General features: G+C 40.5%; 1 protein-coding gene across 3 annotated transcripts in view; it reads left to right on the top strand.

The window, feature by feature from the left end:
• larp1 (La ribonucleoprotein 1, translational regulator) overlaps positions 1-19,892 on the top strand; it is a 53,699-nt gene that overhangs the window by 22,361 nt on the left and 11,446 nt on the right. For 2 of the 3 annotated variants that reach the window (XM_030438113.1, XM_030438112.1), the window contains exons 2-8: positions 45-109; positions 1,852-1,917; positions 8,666-8,737; positions 11,942-12,098; positions 15,800-15,934; positions 16,510-16,662; positions 18,478-18,640. In XM_030438113.1, coding sequence (XP_030293973.1) covers positions 45-109; positions 1,852-1,917; positions 8,666-8,737; positions 11,942-12,098; positions 15,800-15,934; positions 16,510-16,662; positions 18,478-18,640 — 811 coding nt within the window. The remainder of the gene's footprint in view (positions 1-44; positions 110-1,851; positions 1,918-8,665; positions 8,738-11,941; positions 12,099-15,799; positions 15,935-16,509; positions 16,663-18,477; positions 18,641-19,892) is intronic. The other variant, XM_030438114.1, reaches the window with a different exon arrangement.

Genomic DNA, 19,892 nt, shown 5'->3' with positions numbered 1-19,892 from the left:
TCCTATATCTTCCTAATGTTGACGTCTTCATGTGTTTTCCACAGAGTCTACTGGCCCCGCCAAGGTGGTGAGAGCAGGGAACCCCCCGAAAGCCAGACGTGGAGGAAAGGTAATATTCTGTGTGCCCGTCTGTATGAGAAAATATTCCCTGCATAGATGACATGTAATAGCCTAAAATATAAACACAATATTGACATATTGTGTACTGTATATATTCAGTTAATCTTCTTTTAAGGTTAAAAAGGATTCATAAGACGGACTTAATGGCACCAACATGGCTTCTGTTTGTAGAAAGATGGGTTGAAAACTGCAGACAGAATTAGTCAGAAAGGGAAAAATGATTCGGCAACATTTCTCTATTTAACATCAGTCCAATTTCGAGCATCACAGAGCTCATGTAGCTCATCATTGTCTCTTCAGAGTCCAGTTTGGTGCTTTTAAAACAATCAGTAATCATGATATTAAAATTGTTCCGTAGAATGTAGTTAGTAGCTTTTAAAAGTCGTTCTTGAACCTATCCTCCTCTTCCAGTTGGATTATTTAGTTTTTCATTACATTGGCAAAATTAACCAGAGAATAGCAGTTACATTAAATAATTTTTTTTGTTCACTGAGGACTAACGTGTAGGAATGAAGTTTAGGAGGATATAAAAAGACATTTCTTTCTGAAAAACATGCAGATTTAAGAATCTTAAAACAAAAGATGAGTGTATTGAAAAAACCCTGCAAGCTACAGTTGAATAGTTCTGGATTTATGTGCAAAAGGTGCCTTTTTTTGTTTTGTTTTTTAATACGTTATGAGTAACAGTGTGTATTTGCGCTGTAATAACAAAATGTACTTAAATAGGACCTTTTACAAAGTGCTTTGAGAGACAAGTAGGAAACTATTACAAAATAAACGCTCAACAGTTGAGCCAAACAAGGAAGCCTAGTCTAAGGAGAAGTTAAACCAAGAAGGCACACAAAATGTAAAACACAAAATGTCAACATTTATAATTACAGGTAAAATGAATAAAAGTGATCAAACGGCACAGAAAAAAAGCAATGCCAATAAAAAGAGAAATAAAAGAATAATATAAAGAAAAGTATGACAAGACAACAACATCACATAAGAGGAATTAAAAACAGATTTACAGAAAAGTAAAAGCTTCCATTTATGTAGGTTTTAAACAAAATGGCTTCAGAAGCTCAGTTCTTTAATTACAGTTACTCAGCTGATAAACCTTTACTTTATTTATGTACTGTGACAGTAGGTACAGTCACACTGCTGATATCCATCTGTCGTGCCTGAAGCTGTGTATCAGCCTCCCTTCACACTTCCTGGAATGCAAATGTTAGTTCCTGGTGAGCCAATGGCCTGTAAGATAAAGCACAGAAACCCTACCCTCCAGTGTGTCATTCACAACTTCCTACCGTTGTTGGGAGACACTCTGCAGTTGTACTCCTCGGTCGTTAACCACACCTTGACCACAAACTTTTATGACACCTTTGTGTAAACTGCAGAAACAACAGACACAAACGGACAAAATCACAGGCAATTCACCGCGTAAGATAATAAGTGTTGACAGCGGGTAAGTTACAAAACAATTAAGATGAGAATGTGTCAGGATTTTACAGCTGAGACATTTAAATAAGGGTTAACTTATTCAGTTGACTGTTTGAATGTGCAGAATGGCCAACAGCCTTTTCTCACAAGATGAGCTTTTCTTTACACACTTTCATATCTTTCTGCTGTAGTTATAGAATGCAGTAAAGCTTTAATGTGTGATATAATCTGTCCTCATAGTTAACCTGGTGTTAGTTTCTCTGAAGCTCCTTTTTATATCGGCTTTGTTTTTAATTTGTTCCTCAGGTTGGAGACTTTGGCGACGCCAACAGCTGGCCGACCCCGGGGGAGATCGCTACTAAAGACATGCAGGTAGGTGGTGTTCGTTTGAGAAGTGTCGAGTCACAGGCTGATGGATGTGCAGAGGACACACTGATGAAATGAAGGTGGTGTCTGTCGTCCAAACACTCTGTTACAGTTCAAGACTATTGAGCTGTTTCATGGTTCCTGCAGAGTAGCTAACGAGTTCTCCATACATGCACTCACATGTTCAATCGGCTGTTGTGAAAGTGTGGAAATCGTTCCCAGAATGAACATTTTGTTCCACATGTACTCAGATTCTGTCAGCTTCTTTGCGGCAGCAGCTTTCACTGTACAACAGTAAATTTAAGCTGCAGAGGGAATACACACCGATGTCCTCCAAACCAGACACCTTTCTATGTCCGTTTGAGTCGATGCTTTGACGGGAATAGTTGCATTAAGAGGCTACACAACATACTTTTTTCGCAGAGAACACATGGGAGGGGATATACGTTTTGAATTTAAATCTGTAAAAGAGATATGCGTTAATAGTGCCTCCGGACCTGGTCGGGATTCATTGTTTTGCTTGTTATCAAGGTTAATAAGGTGCACTGTGTGGAAGTCGGAGCGTCTTTATCCTCTGGAATGTGACAAATTTCCCATTGACAGAATATGTGGGCGAGGTTGAGTTATAAGAGGGACTTCATTAATATCTTTCAGATTTGATTGGATCTTCAGAAGCTGGTGTAACTTAGCTGAGATACTGAACTGTAGAGGACATTTCCATCCAGTCCTCCCTCACCTGTGTAGTTTCATCCGGAGGTGGAATATAAGGCAGAAATCAATACATGTCTTCCCAGCTGACACACAGACAGACGCTTTGCATTTTGCTAGCTACCACAACCCACATGCCAACAGTCATGTACAGTTATTTATGATTGTTGACAGTTACTGAAATCACATTTGACTGGACAGATTAGTTTGAATTAAAGCAAAATAAACAGATTTTAATATAAATGTTTATTAGAAACTGGAAAATGTATTTTTTTGTTCTACTGCTGGGCTAACCCTAACACCAGTTCAAACATCTTATATTTACCTCTGAAGAACAATGGCAGAGATGTTTCCTCGGGCCCTGCAGCCTGTTCATCAACAGCATTAGAAATGAATTTGACTGGTGCGTTATGATAATATTCTGAGGCGACTGCCGACGGCCTGACAGTTGACAGTTGATGTTAGAGGTGGGTGCAATTCATCGATGTGGCGATGCATCGCAATGCGTCACGTGACGATTTGGCATCCATTGATTAACGCCGATGCTTTGCCGCAAGACCGGAACAAAAAACACGTAACCGGAACCTTAGGGCGCGCGCCGCCCGGACTGTTTAGTGAGTGGGACCACAACAAACGGAGCACCCTAACTCCCTCACTGATGAGTGTGAGTGCCACTCTGCTCTACTGTGTTTGTGTTGTGTTCACCTCACTGTACTGGAGCTCCAGACTGAATAAGTTCAGATGGATTAAAGTTCTCCATCACTACGACGGATTTCCGTCATTCAAACTCCACAGAGGCGACTTATGAGATCGATGTAGATCGGAGGAGAACAACTGTTGGCCGATCTTTATTGACAGATTGTCACACTCTACAGCCAATGGTATCGTTAACAGCGTGTGTGAGCCTGACCAATGACAGTGTAGTGACCCACACAGGGCGGGATCTAAACACGGAGCGGCGCTAACGTTTAGCTGCTTAGCTAGCAAGGACTCATCGCGCTGCTACGTTATCAATTGAGTTTAGTCAACATGTGAGAACTCGTCTGATGGGAGAGTCTCAATGCTGAAATCTTGTATTATAACATAGAACAAATGTAAAGCCTCAGAGCTTCTTTGATTATTAACAGTATGTTAGTGATGACAGAAAGGTGATAACTCGCCATCAGGCTGACAAGGCTGCAAAAGTTGCTGTTTGTATGATGTATTTTTCTGTTACGATAAGAGGCTCACAATATTATTAATAATAATAATAATAATTAATGATAATGATGATGAGAAGCAGTAGAGAAATGGCGTACTGAAAAGTTCTGTAGATGGTTGATTATTTGAAAGAGTAAAACTTGAGAGAAGCTTGGCAAAAAAAGGCACTGTTTGATTTCATAGATTGAAAATTACATTGAAAAGACAAAAAACATTTTAAGTGTGAATAGAACAGCTGTTCAGATCATCCTCCTGTAAAACACTGTTCGCAATAATCGAAGAATCGTGGCACCAATAATGGAATCGAATCGACGATCATTATAATCAAAGAATCGAAGCTCCCATAATCGAAATCGAATCGTGAGGTACCCTTGTTGGAACACCCCTAGTTGATGTCATGTGAGTGAGGTAAGCTAGCCGGCGTTAGCTGAGCACCAACCTTGATAATTGCGACCTGCTCTAACTGAAGTCGTCGCATTGACCCAAAAATACATTTAGATCAGCTCAGCTAAACCAAGTTGGACCTTAATTAAACACAACTGATTTGTCGTTGGTGTTGAAAATACTCTTGAACAAAACAATCAGAGTAGGATCGATTATAAGTTCTCAAGCTTTGTGCCTGGGGACGAATGCATGAAACTAGGTTCAGATTTAAAGCTGTGCTTTACAAATCTGTTGCATATCAATACTTTGATAGAATATTATAAATTCATCATCTGTATGTCGACACTGTTTGCTTTCAGGAGTTTGAGTCTGAATTCTGTATTTGCAAAAGAAAATGAAAAGGAAGCCAATTTCACTGTTGTGTCTGCAGGAGATTGTTGGATGCAAAAACCTGAGTAAGAGCTCAGTGATCATAACAAAATCAAATATAAAGATACTTTTGACTTGATACCTCTGCAATCAGAATGTGACAGTACTGGATGTGTGACTTGCTGCTTTCATACAGTGTTGACAGCAAGCAGGTAGAGACAGAAAAGAAAGTAAGGAAATACTTCTGTTTTTCAGGTTATAACAGTCAGAAACTACATTTAAAAGACTAATTCAACACGGGAGTGAGAAACAGACAACGGTGTTTATACAAAGAGCATCTTAGTAGTTTCAAGTCACAAATTATAATCATCACCAACCAATCAGAAAGAGCAGCTCAGCTTGTCCTTCCCCACTTTGCTGTTGTGGATGTGTTTAGTTTCCTACAATAGGTATTTTAGTGGTTGTGGCTGTAATTATACAGCAGCTAAACGGCAAGTCCAGACAGAGCAGTCTGCTGCTGCTGCTGGCCGACTGTGTCTTCTGGACTGCCTGTTTCTTTTTTTAAAAGATAGAGTTGGTCCAGACTCACCACTATGGCAGGACCTCTCTGCCAGCTTGGAGACAATACAACGATGTTCCGACGTCAATGCAGTGATCGGGCAAAATGCTTCAAGTCAATCTTAAAAAAACCTTTCTGTTAAATGGATATAAATGTCTAAATAACTGCTGGTATACTAACTTACTTAACTCTACTCAACCTGTGTTGATATGTCATCATCAAATCTATTAAGTAAATACTGCAGATTGCTTCTTTTTTTCAACCAACAGACCGAAACGCAAAGCCTCGTCATTTACTATCATAAATGACAAGGAAAAAGTGAAAATTCTTACGTGTAATGAAGCTGCACACGTTTGACATTTTTCACATGAAAATTGACTTCTAACGATTAGGAAAATAGTTGGAATCTAAATTTGTTCGACTAACCGTTGCAGATGTAATTAACATCTTTAGGTTTTGTTGGTCGAACTAAAGAACATTTTGAAGACCTCGTGTTGGACTTTTGGAAGTTGTAATGGGCCTTTTTCACATTCTTTAGACATTTTGTTGATCATGTGGTTAGCCAGTTACTGGAAAAAAAAAAACGAATTGTGACCATTTGCCCTTTTAGGCAAATGGACAGAAAGTTCTAGACCTTTGGGTTCATGGAGAAATCAAAAGGAAGGTCTCCGCCTTTAACACCTGTCACATACGAGCTCTACTCTAGTCTAGACCCACTCAGTTCAGGTGTCCATAGCACCCGTCACCCTACATCCAACATACTGACCCTCTCCCCTATATACCTCGTCCCTCACAGCTGTCAGTCCGACAGTGGATGCATCTAATTTGTGTCGCCTTACAGTAGCAACAGCATTTAATGACCCCTCGGTGACTTTTTCTATTCCTGATCTCTGGGTGATAGTGTGTCACCGGGAGAGCGACCCTGCTAACCTCCCCTATTTTAGGCAGCCAGGTCTGAGAGTACTTGCGGGAGAGAGCGTATCCCTGAGCAGGAAAATGTGGGTCACATCATCAGAGCCAGGAATAACCGGCGGGTCAGGTGGCAGAAATCATAGGTGGGGAGGGGTGGAGTTTGTGGACTGGGGCCAAGGCCTGGGAAGGGATGTCCTTTTAGGGATCCCCTTCATTAAACCACTCATGGATCTGTGCTGCTGCTATTCTTAGGGCGCTGGAGTTCACAGTCCATCACGTAACATTTAAAGCTGTAAATCAATCGCTGAATTCCACAGATTATACACGCCGGGAAATAGACACTGAAACCTGATAAAGGAGGGGTTTTGATTGCAGGGTTTTGTGCTTTAGAGTTTGGTGCTGTGGTTGAAGCTAGACCTTAGATTTCATGCAATAAAATATCCAGTAGTCTACTATTTAAGATTTAAAATGAGTACATTGAGAGTACATTTATCTGTGTCTATGATTCCGTTACTTGAATAAGTTAAAATGCGGATAGAACTTTTTAAAGCATAAAACGCAATTGAGAGGCCTGTTGGTGTGACAGCTGTGTCTATAAATCACTCCTGTGTTGAGTTGGCAGCAGAAAAGAAAGAAGTATTGTAGTGCGGTACATGTCAACACCAGGACACATAACGCATCAATAATCTGGTCTGGTAGACTTATTAATCAACAGAAAATAAGCATAGATGACAATTTTCATAATTGGTCTTTAATTAAGTTGGATTCAGCTTCTATTATATGAAGATGTGTTGATTTGCTTTGTTTTTTATCATTGTAAACCGTGAATCATTTTGAGTTTGGACTGCTGGTCCAACACAATAAAAAAGAAGTCTCACCATAATCATCTCGGGTTGTGGGAACCTATAATTTTCATTTTGCAGTATTTTGACGTGACAGATTAAATTAGAGCTCCAACAGTTAGCTTGTTAGTTGACGAATGATCAATCTTTTGCTGGGATCAGCTTCTCAGAATTGAGAATTTGATGCTTTCTGTCATTTAATTGTAGATTTTATACTGTCTTTCAGTATTTTATAGATGAAACAAGTAGCTGATTAATCGAGTAGAAATAAATTAAAGAGGAAACGATGATGAAAATGGCATTAAGTTAGATATGGCAATCCAAATCTAACTTTCTCTTTGTAACGATTTCTATCTTTACAATCAAACATTTGCCTTCTCCACCAACTGGCTTTGTCAAACAATAAGTGCCAGCAGGTTTGTGTTCGTGCAAAGACTCGTGTCCACCCATATTTACTGCACACAGGCGATAAAAACAGGTTTTGTGCAGAGACCTTGAAATGTCTGAAATTCTGTTTTAGACATCTAAAAAAGCCCTTAAAAGTCATTAGTCTTCCATTTTGATGCATGTTTGATGTATCTTTAAATTTCCTGTTATCAAAATGAGACAAGATCTTCTCTGTAAAAATCCACATTTGGATTGTCTGTATATAATACTCCATTCTTGCACTTAATTCACCTTCCTCCACCTAAAACCTGCCTCTCCATAGGGCCACATATACTGTTACCTTTTATACTCGCCTGCAGTGCTTGAATGAAAAATGATCTTAAAAGAATTTAAGTGCCTGATATCTGTATAAACCTTGAGGGGTAAAGACACCATAGCATGTCTGCCTTCAGTTCATTCATGTTTTGCAGGATAGACTGGCGTGTTTCTAGATGGCAACAAAAGCTATTTGTCTTTTTGTCTTGTCAGTTACCACCTCATTTTGTTGGCTGCTTTGTGTCCCGAGTGAAAAGATTATCTATGTAGTCTAGACTTTTAGTTGGTTGGTAGTTCGTACTTTACCTGCAGCCATTCATTTCTGGTTGTGAAAGTGTAACAGAAGCTTCATCATTACCTTCCTGTGGGGGAAGAATGAATCGGCATCCCTCTGATCTCAACATCGCTGTCGACATTTTCTCTGCCGTTACGCCACATCTCCTCATCAATTCAGGAAATGCACTCCACCTCTCACACCTGAGCTTTAAACACAGTCCTCCTCTTTAACGGTTCACTTCTGTCATTTCACACTTCACAGCCCTTAAAATAATCTGCTCTTATTCTCATCCGTGCAGAATCGAAAGCAAAATAATAAGAATGTTTGTCTGCCTAGATGTTATGACACAACATTAGCCATGTAACCATTGAGATGACACGGAATCTGCTTAATAAAACCCAGAGGGAGCTCAGTGGACGCAGCAGATGCTTCTTATTATCCACAGCTTGTGCAGCATCCACTTTTCCGTGTTTGACGGCAAAAGGAAGACATGTAATGCCCTCAGAGGAGCTTTTAAAGGGGCAATAATTAGGTTTTTATTTACTCTATCATAACTAAAAATAGCCAGATTATAACTGCGTGGACAGACTCCCTGATAACTTCTGAATTCACTTTAGGAACCTGAAAAAGTCCCCAAACTCTTTTAAAACCATTTTAAGCTGCTTGGCAGTAGAGCCTCTTCATTCATGCTTAGTATGTGTACATGTCCTACATACAGTATGAATGTGTGTGTGTGTGTGTGTGTTCATCATGGTCCATCTCATTGTCTTCTCTAAACTGCTCTTCCCTCCCTCTGTTCAGATGGAGGCAGTGACACGGACCGTGTCCTGCCCACCGACTGTCAGGCAGGTCAGAGACTCGTGGAGATTCACTGTAAGTTCAACCTGCAGCCTATGAAACCTGCAGCCTGCCTGCCTACAAATGATTCCTCTAACCTCTAAAAACTCAACACCTACACAGTGAAGCAAACATTATAGTCACTTGATATGAAAACTAAATTATCCTCAGATCTTTATGAGGATACCTCAAACTTCCTTCCTTCTTTTACAGCAAATGGGAGGACGTGTTTTGTTAATGAGGAATTTTTTCCAGAAAGAATGCAGGAAGTGGAAGCTAATTAGTCTAGCTTGCAAAAGTTAGCATTGCTTAGTCATCTCTCAATGCGGTGTTCATCCCACATTATTTAGAGAAGGATTTTAGTTCAAGTGATTTGACACACAAACTGGAGAGAAGGGAAACCAGGTCATACATCTAGAAAATGTCAAGGATTACTCAATAGTCCAAAAGTACAAAACTTGTTTTCATTGTGGTCCTTTATTTAACAGCAGCAGTCCATGTGAAGCATACCACCGTCAGCATCATGAATACAGAAACAATTAATGTTTTTACCAGTTAAAACATGTCATTATGACTCAATTATGTGTCTTAATCCTCCAAGCAACCAAAAGTGAAAGGGATAATGATCAGTAGCATTGCTGCTAGGGTGCTGAACTTGGTACTTTTAATGATATCGAACAAATTACATCAGTCCTACCAAATACCAATTCACAATAACTCAAACTGTGCCAAATTTCAATACCATGAAGTGCAAGTGAAACGCTAAATATTAAAGCTAAAGCCTGTACAGTGACTGTATGCCAAGTTCCCCACAGACCTGATAGTTGACGTTAGTCTGCCTGCAGTCAGCGCCAGGCTCGTTAAACCCTTTTATGAACGGCAAAACCTAAAGTGAGGCATCTGCAACTTCATCCACATCTTGAGGTAATTAATTAGCTAGTTGTATAAATTGTTGCTGAAGATGGCTAGGCTTCTTTAATGTCTTCATTGACATTAGCTTAGCAAATTACTAGCATCCTAAATTCCTCACCAATGTGCTGTTTAGATCGCTAAAATGGTATCTGAGATTTTTTATTTTTTTTTCAACATTATTCAACCCTAATTACTGGCCACGATCAAAACGAATGCATACTTCAGTTAGATTTCATACATGTTCCTTCAACTTCCCCAAATCATATCTCCACCAGTCTCATCACATCATTTAGAAAATTTAAACGTTAACAGAATTGCTTGTGCCTCCTCTTTTTGTTTGATGACACTACAGTGCATGTTTGAAGTGGGACGTTTGTCATTAGATTAGTTTGAGATATGATTCCTCAAAGGCTGGTTGATTGCGTCAAGCTTTGTGGCTGTGTGTATGTGGGCAGAATTGTTTGGGGCTTGAAGTGTGTCATACCTCTTGCAACTCGAGTCAGCGCTTTGCATGACTCGTATGCAAACCCCTCAGGAGTGTCAAACTTTGCTGATATGTGTGTTGCTGATAGCTGAGCCGCTGTAGCAGGGATGAGCGGCTGAATTCTGTTTGATTTGAATGAAGTCGGATATCAGCTCTGCAAGCAGAGATAACCAGCGGAGGCAATTCATGTTTTACCCTGTGCTCGTTAGGCTTGACTGGAGGAGAGTGCTTGTACCTTTGTTGCTCTGCTGCACTCAAACATTATAATGAGACTGAACAGAATTCAGGAGAATGAATATTGTAAACCACATGCAAAGACTACTTTGTCCCGGTCAGTTCTGTCGCAGCCGTCAGAAGGTTGTACTTGCATGTTAAATTTGAATTGATAGAAAGCTCTCAAAAGGTTTGATTGGTGTCAACATAAAACATCCAATTATGAATGTCAGAACATTTTTCTATACTTATTCCACACGTTCTACTAACTAGACTGTTAGGTATGGTGTACCTAATGATTCTTCTTTTCAATAGATTTATTCAATTTTACTCTTTTATTATAGATTATGAATGTTACATTTACTGTTATGAGTGTCTAGAATATAGAAACAAGTGGTCCTATGTTCCCATGGTCCAATGTTCCCAACGGCCAATGTTCCCAATGTTCTATATTCCCCAGGGTCATATGTTCCCAAATATACCATGTTCCTATATATCCTAATGTTTTCAGGGTCCTATATTCCCAATAATATACATGAACCCTCCTGTTTTTGTCTAGCTCATACCTCTAACATTAGTAACATAGGACCATGGGAATATAGGACCTTGGGAACGGAGGAGTGACTCAGCTTTAATCAAGTAAACAGCCACGGTCGACTGTTCGCTAAGTTTATTGACCTTCCAGAGGAAGACAGAAGTAGCTTCTAATTTCTATCTGGATGAAATGACCACTATGGTTAGCAAGTTAAATCAGTGATAGCCAGCTAGCTACTTAAGCTCACCTGAAGTCTGAGTTGGCTCATAACATAGTCTCTGGGCTGACTCGCTTCCAAAAGACTAGCAAAAGTCTTGAGTATGCATTTGCTGGCTTCATACTGTACATGATATCTTGCTGAATGACTTGTGCCTAAGCTAAATGTAACAGGCAAACGTTTATGGTTTTGGAAAAGCTAAAATATAAAGAAGCACCTTTAAAACTCTTTGGATACCAAGAATTTATTTTACCAGAGCTTCATTGAAATCCAAAGTTTGACACGACTAGCATAACTCCACAGTGCCTGCTAGCTACATCGCTAAGTTAAAATTGGATAACTTCTTTTTAGTTTAAGGCAATAATATCATAACTTTGCTGACAGTGCTGCAGACGTGATGAGCTCTTCATGTCTCTTCTCTGACTAAACACCAATGAAGATGACCTACACAACTCTGATCTCAGCATGAAGCCAAAAAATCCCACAAAAACTCCAAATGTCACTTGAAAACTCACATTGGTTTGAGCAGATTAAGTCAGAAATTAACCCCATATTGGTCGCCTCTACTTTTAGAGTTGGGGACTCAGGCTTTCATTTTACGTTCAAAGCCCCGTTAATTACATAAATGATCAACAACAACATCCAAAAAATAGTTTTGCGATCAGATTGCACTTGGCTTAATCAGAAAATAATGTGTGAATATGTGAGTATATAATGGTATCTGTTGTACTAGTTTTAGCCAGTTTCAGGTTTCCTGTGAAAATGTTATCCAGAGGAGTTTCTGGTGAAATCTGCTATAACTTTTTCTGACAAACTCTTTGACTAACTCTTTGGTGGACCTAACCTAAATCTATCTTCTTCAACCTGTTTCCCCTCCAGGGTCCTAAGAAGACAACAACGATGACCAAGAAGGAGTCGAAGGAGAAGAGGGAGATCATCGAGGAGAGCAAGGAGAACCTGAAGGCCAAGTCGGACGACTCCGGAGAGGAGAAGAATGGTGACGACGACTCCCAGAAGAACGGGCCGAGGAAAAAAGGTGATTGTTGCGGTCAAACCTTAGCTTGTAAACAACGTAATTTAAGAGACGAGTACACTTGAGATTGGCTGTACTAGAGTTTTTACTAAATGTCAGCCAGTCTGAGGTTTTTTGACGCAACGTAACACACAGCCTGGACCCCCTCGAAAACGAGATGGTGCATCTCAAGGGGCTTTATCCTAATAAACAAACTTCTACAACAACAACATCTAGAGCTGTGCGATATCACACTATATATTGTAGTGCGATATAAAAATGTCTACCGTAGGATATAACCCTCTGTCGTTTATATCGTAATTTTGACGTGTAGGCTACTTGTTTAGCACTGTTGCTACACTAACGTTAACGTGCACTACGGATATGATTTAATACGGCGTGTAAAGCACAACTCAACGTCGGAATGACTGTTGGATATCCATATTTTGCGTACAAAACAAGTTCAATGTCCAACGCTACTGCTTTGTGGTAGCATTTTCACGTCGCCCGCAAGGACTCGTTTACGGCACCAGTCGCTCGGGAGTAATCAGAGGCAAAGCAGCATGGCGGAGACGGAGGAGAGAGCAATGGAAGACGAAAATAACATTACTAGTAACGTTACATCGGACGAGGATACAGAAGCAGAACCCCAAGAAGCTGAGCCGAAAGGGGGAACCGGAATTCCATCGTTTGGCTTTGGTTTGGGTTTAAAAAGTCAGACACCGACCAGACAACGTGAATCTACAAAACATGCCGCCAACAAGTTGTTAGAAGCAACTCGAACACATCTAATGTTTTCTACCACTTAAAGACACAACATGAAAAACAGTACAGAGACAGCGAGAAGATGCGACAAAGCACTAACATTACCTCAAAACCACAAGTGACGAAAAGAAAAAAAACACACCAAACGAGCCTGAAAGCTTGGAATACTTTTCTAGATGTAACATTTTGTCCATATCGCACAGCCACATCTGTATTTTATTTTTTTTCAATTTAATGTAAGTTTTTGCCTCTAGAAGCATTTAGTAAAAGTGGCGATTATTATTGTTGGCTCTTTTGAACATATAATGAAAACACTCCCGTCGTGACTGGTGGTGGTTTCTGTGGTATTGTCTCACTTCATCGTCTGCCTGAGTGGGCTTATTTTCTTTTTTCAGTCACAAAAAAGTCCCAATTTGTTGATAGTGATATGACTTTGACCTAAAGAAAATGACATATATTTCCTGGAAACACTGAAATAAAGGATACAGTGACGCAAGTACTCTTCTGATTAAACATACTGTGCTGACCTGAAGAGCATCATCAATAACAGAGAGCAGACATCCATTATAAAACCAAATAGTTGATGCGAAATGTAAATTCTGTCAAACGCGGTACATTTTTTATAGAAATAATTGAGATTTAGATTGTAATGTGCACTATAACCCAGTCTTGCCACTTTAGACTGACAATCACATCAAGAATTTAAGTTTTGTGTATTTGAATATCATGTGTAAGTCTGTATCAAGGAGCAACCACTAAGTTTTATCACGGCAGATAGCACTTATTAGAGCCGATATACAATACACGATACAATCCGCATTGAATTTATAAATATTAGTGTCAAAATTTGGAATAACCAGCGATGGAATGTATTCAAGCTTCTGTACTTGAGTACAACTTTGAGGTAACTCCTTAAGTTTATCCATTATCCGCTTCTATAAACCTCCACTCTGCCCACATTTTGGTGGGAAATATTGTTCTTTTAACACCAATACATTTATTTTTTATTACATCAGTTACAAGTTACCTGCAGATTTAGATTATTCAGTGGTAATAGGTTATCAACCATTCTTTCTGACGTTGACTGCAGTTGTATTCAGATTTAACCTGCAGACGTGCTGTAGAAGTGATGAGCACTTCATGTCTCTTCTCTGACTGAACATCAATGGAGAGAACATTTTCACAACTCTGATCTCAGCATGAAGCCCAAACAAACAAGAATAGCTTGAAAAGACTATAAAACATTATTGAAGCTTCCTTTATAACACAAATGGTCAACAATGTGACTTTGGTACTGTTGCTGGAAGGATTTTGGGCAGGTCTGAAGTTCTGGACGGCCATCTTGCTGTTTGAGTGACTCCACAATCCGATTATCCAAATTGCTGCTGTCAAAATATCCAATACTGCGGTGCTTTCCGCTCTTTATTCGCTCCCTCCTTCTCTCACCTACTCAGTCTGCAGACAGACACAGGGCCACGTCACTTAAAACTGGCTGTCATTTCCCTCTCTCCCATTGCATGTGGTATCTGTCACACACTCACCCACACAAACGCACAACACCCCTTCAACCAGCTGTGATTTTCAGCAGCAGATCACTGATGCACCCTGCTGGTTGGGAGAGGTACTGCAGGAGACTCTGTGCCGTTAGACCAATGTTAGACTTCGCAGTAATGATCCCAATATCTCTGAGCTAAAGTTGCATATTTAACATATCCGACTACTAAATGATGTGAAAATCAGCTGCCATCTAGTTCATAAAGGTGCTGCCTTATACCCCTAAAAACAATCTGGCTGGCGAAATGTTAAAAGTGGACAACTGGAGATGTAGCACTCACTGTATCCTGAAGGCAATGTGTCTTCCTTTCTCTGTTTATAAATAGATATTAGAAAAGTTCAGCATTTTTATTTCCAGTATTTATTCCTTTGTAGCCAAACAATCAGCCAGTAAGCATTTGATTTCTCGTGAGTTTTGGAAAAAATGTTAAAATGAGTATTGTCAGTAGGAAGGAAGGAATAATGAATGTTTTACAATAAGATGAGGCAGAAATGTATTATCCTCAGAGTAACAAGCCAGCGTTGCCCTTCACATGGTCAGTATAAAGATCCAGAGTTCTCTGCAGCCGGCTTGTGGTTAGTTTTTAACCTAAAAGCCATAAAGATTTATGTTTGGTCGTGTTTGATGACTGGCTAGAAAAATAGCTTAAATACATAAAGTTTAAAGGCATTTGAGGCAAAAAAAAAAAACAATATTATTGCCAAAGGTTCACCTTACCATATGTTGCCTCTAAAGGAGCAATAAAATAGTCTGTTTATGATCATGTAAATGTTGAAATGAATAGTTTAAAGTGATTCCTGCAGACTGCGTTCACTTTAAGCTGTTTAAGCAGAAACATTTTTCAAATTCCTCCTCAGAGCGCTTCCCTGCGGTATTAATGTTGGCGCTGCTGTCACACCGACATCGTTAGCGACATGGCTGCGACTAACAGCCTGACTACTGTTGAAAGCAAGAAAACCAATTTGACTGAGAAATCCCAATGTCAGGTCTGCGAAAAGGCAGAGTTTTGTTTTTATTACAGATCTTGTTGAAATTAATGTTGGTTTGAACCGTCTCGGGTTTCACTGGTGTAAGCATCACATATCAGTGGATTTCCATTGAGTGAATGTCCGTCCGCTCACTCTTGTCTAACCTCTGTTTCTGTCCTCTCCTGTTTTGCCTCCTCCTTACACTTATTCCAGTTGTTCCGCTGTTACCTGGGGATAGTGACTGGGTGAAACAATGCCTCATCCTGTTTTGGTTGTTTCATGGCTTCCTTTGTCATTACACTGTGCAATCAGCAGGGCTTTTTTTTTTTTTTTACTTCAGAATGACAAGTTAAAGCAAAAGGACTTCTAGTTTGATGATTAAATGAATCCTTGTGCATCTTTTTCAAACCGTTTCCTCTCCATGTGGTTACAAACAGGAAACAAGCAGAAGTGGGTCCCCCTGATGATCGAGGTGAAGTCCGAGGGTCCCAGGGAGCGCTCGGCCTCCAGGAACAACAGCAGACAGAACGAAAACCCCCGTCTGCCTCCCAACGCCAGGAACGACCTCAGAGGTCAGTCTATGATGTCATCGCTGTGCATTGGCATCACTGTGAGCCAAAGCGATGCAGCATGTGTTCAGGTTTCTTTCTGCAGGTGACGGCTTTAAATGCCAAGATTTTTTTAAAAGCTCGTTCGGTTTGATTTGTGTTAACATGCGACAGCAGGTGTGAATTTGCACTTCTGGACGTGTCAGTGTGTTGCCGCATGTGTAGCTGTTAACCTATTGGTACACATCAGTTGAGACAGCATGCATGACTCAGCAGCAGGATGTGGAGAGATCTGTATGTGCTCCTGCTAATCTGCTACTTCTGCTTTGATAGCTCGGCTCTTTAAATGTACAGGGTATAAATAACTGTGTTTCTTCTTCGCTGAGGAAACGAAATGTGTTCTGCCGCTAAGAGGACATCTCATGTCTGATGTGCTGATGTGCGTACGATTCTGACTTTAAAATAACTTCCTCCAGCAGTACAGGATTAACTTTGGTTACTGACAGTTCCCTTTTGGTTTCACGGCCTTGTTTGCATCAAAACTCCTGTTTATATTAGGGGTTTTTGTTCTGACGAAGAGGTTGTGTGTTTCCCCGCAGACTGGCACAGTCAAAAGTACGAGCGTGAGTGGCGCGACGACCACGACGAGGTGTCCAGTGTGAAGAGCGAGGGAGCGCCGTTCCGCGGAGGGTTCAGAGGTCGCGGACGCGGGAGAGGAAGAGGTCGGGGACGAGGCAGAGGTGGTGCAAGAGGTATGTGGACAGACAGAAGTGAATGTGAAGGACTAAAAATACAACTAAACATGTTTTCTGTCTCAAGAAATGCTTAAAAAAGCAGAACTTTCTTTTTTTGTCTGTTATGTGGTCGTCAGCCTTGTTTCCTGAAACGACACAGCTGCTTGTGTGTCTGCAACCAATTAAAACTTATAGTACCAGTTCAGTTTCTATACATATATAATATAACAGATCTGCAAGAAAGGATCAAATTTAAATAATCACATTTGATTATCACAATTTAGCCAGTGAGCTCTAACCTGCAGATGTGCTGTAGAAGTGATGAGCACTTCATGTCTCTTCTCTGACTAAATATCAATGAAGAGAACATTTTCACAACTCTGATCTCAGCATGAAGCCAAAACAAACAAACAAGAATTGCTTGAAAACTTGTGAGATAAAGACCTCAAACCTGTCATCATAAAATCACTCAAACTTGTGTTCTGGGTTCAGGCTACTGGTTTTCATATTCCCCAAAATGTCAAACCTACTCTTTAAAGATACTCTCTAACCCAAAAGAGCTTTCATCTTGCCTGACAAATTCAAGCAGTTTTGACAAAATAGTTTCCAGCCAGTATGAACAACTGTCCAGTTTTGTGCAGTTTTGGCTGTCGTTTAGCTGACTCCGCTCTCAGACTGGGTGGTTGGTGTCCCTGAAATCCAGCCCCACAGAGTCTACAGTGAAAACAGTAAAAGTGCAATAACAACCAGAGTGTGTTGGAATGAGGGGAAGGCCTTGGATTCAGCAGGAGAAGCAGGTTTCCACGAAGGCGTGTTGGTTTTGGCAGTATTCTCCCCTTCTCCTCCCTGTTGTTCACTCACTTCCTGCATATTGTCTTCCCTTACCGCCCCCACCTCCTCTCACTCACTCTTCTCTGTTTGCTGCCTCCTCCCTCTTCACTCCCCTCACAAGACTGGGGTAGAGAAGTCACTTTTGAGAGAGCAAACAAGGATTACAAACAACCTGGAGGAAGAAATGTGAGCTATTTGTCCAGTTTTGTCTCCTTGAGGACACGATGTTGACTCTCAGCAGCGCTGAAGTAACAGCCACGTAACGCTGAATCAGATTAACTTTGTTTCTTGTGTATTTGCTCAGCTCTGCATGTGTGTGCTCCTACACAGTGACACACACACATTCTGTATTTTTCAGTGGCTGTATTCATTCTTAAAGACTGAAACCACAAGCACAGGAGCTGCAGGAACTGTAGTTTAGTTTTTATGCTCTTGAAAGAGAACAAGTTGATAGCTTTCCCACAACCTTTCCTACAATTTAAATTCAAACAAATCTTGCAGTTATCAGCTCTGTTTCTGACATGAATGGTTAGACCTGTATCTTAACAATTTGGGTAATTTAGCCATGTGAGGTTTAATTCAAAACTAATTTAGTGACATAAGAATAAGAACACGATGTTTGCTCCATGTTTATTTGGTTCAGCGGAGAAACACTCACTAGTGAAGAAAGACGTGAAAACTGGAGCTGCTGTGAGAAGTGGATCAAAAGAAAATCAGTCGCCATCTCTTTTGATTATCTGTCCATTGTTTCAAGCAAAAATGTCAAACGTTTGCTGGTTCCAGCTTCTAAAATCTTGAATGCAGAGTCTCTTGGATTTGGACTGTTGGTTGGACCAAAGATTAATTGGTTAATTAGTGAAAATGAAAATAATCATTAGTAAAGGCCTAATGAAAACAATAGCTGGATGACGAGGCGCAGAAAAACGGATAACCACTGTCAGACTCTCTGAGCAGAATTAAATATCGTCTGTCCATCTAACTGACTGTTTCTGTCCCTTCAAGGCCAATACGACTACAACTATGGCTACAAGTCCTACGATATGAAAGACGGACCGTACGGACAGAAGTTCGGCAACACGGTGACCTACTACTACGACAACATGAGCAGCAACGACCTTTTCTCCGTCGATCAGGACCTGCTGAAGGACTACATCAAGAGGCAGATGTAAGGATAACAAATACAGAATTTGCCTTCAGTCAGATTCAACGTGCAGCCGCGCTGTAGAAGTGATGAGCTCCTCATGTCTCTTCTCTGACTAAACATCAATGGAGAGAACTTTCACAACTCTGATCTCAGCATTGAACCAGAACAAAATAAAACACTCAAAGCTTTATTCATTCAGGTATTAACTTGGTCACACTTCCTGTGTGAGTTATGAAATAATTTAATGAATCTGCTCCAGTTTGTTAAGTTCAGTTGATCTGTGGTCGTTTTTCTTAACTGGATTCAGAAAAGACTACAAGCTTGCCATTTGAGCATGAAGCGGTTTAGCTCGGGATCTGCACTGCTGGAAAATTCCTGATAAGCACTGAATTTACTATCTGAAAGAAAAGGTCTCGCCTGCAGTAGGAAGTGATGTTGGGTGTAAAAGGGTTTTGCTCGGTGTGAGTGTTAATCTGCTGCACAGCACAGAAAGGTTTTTTAAAGTGTTAAATTGAATCTGGTGACTACTGCAGAACTCTTTGATACGGTTTTAGATTTGATGAATTCAGATTCTGTTTGTTGATTCTGGTTCTTATCAAATCCTTGATTACATTTTGTCACATTATTTAAACAAGAGAAGAAGCCAAAATATGATCAGAGCAAAAACAAAACTTTCAATGCAGGAGAAATTTGCCATCATAAACAGTTGGTTACCATAAATCATACCTGCAAACTTGTCGCTTTTCTGCGACAATCGCCGTTTTCTTGGTCAATTGGGTCATTCACGTGAATCGCGTAGAACCGTAGAGTTTTTTTGGGGGGGGGGTGGACGGGACATGGACGTGTACCAGAGATTATCAGTGTACTGCGAACATGTGCGCGTGGATGATGCTGAGGTGAGGGGACTGACTGGAGGCTGAACGTAAAGTACACTGCATTCTCTGTCAGAAAGACAACAAATTTGTCTTCAAAATAAGACCTTTACATTGCACCCCAGTTTAGAACTGGGTTCTTAGCGGGGGGCTTTTAATTTGAAAGTAGCGACCGGTAGTAGCTTGCCGCTACAACAACAAGCGGACAACGAAGACAGCTACAGAGACCGAGGAGACGCTAGCATCTCCTGGATCTCAGCAGCTGTCCAGTTGCTCATCTTGGCGTCCGCAGATGAAGTGATGGACTGACTGCTGTGATCAGCTGTTTCCTGGTTTTAAAACTCCCCGGCTGTGGGTCGCACAACAGTGCAGGTCATTGACACCTCCGCTCATCTCACGCA

Source organism: Sparus aurata, chromosome 13 (assembly GCF_900880675.1).
Source record: "Sparus aurata chromosome 13, fSpaAur1.1, whole genome shotgun sequence".
NCBI lineage: Eukaryota > Metazoa > Chordata > Actinopteri > Spariformes > Sparidae > Sparus > Sparus aurata.
The sequence above is the reverse complement of the archived record's forward strand: the minus strand, read 5'-3'. Positions and strand labels throughout refer to the sequence as shown.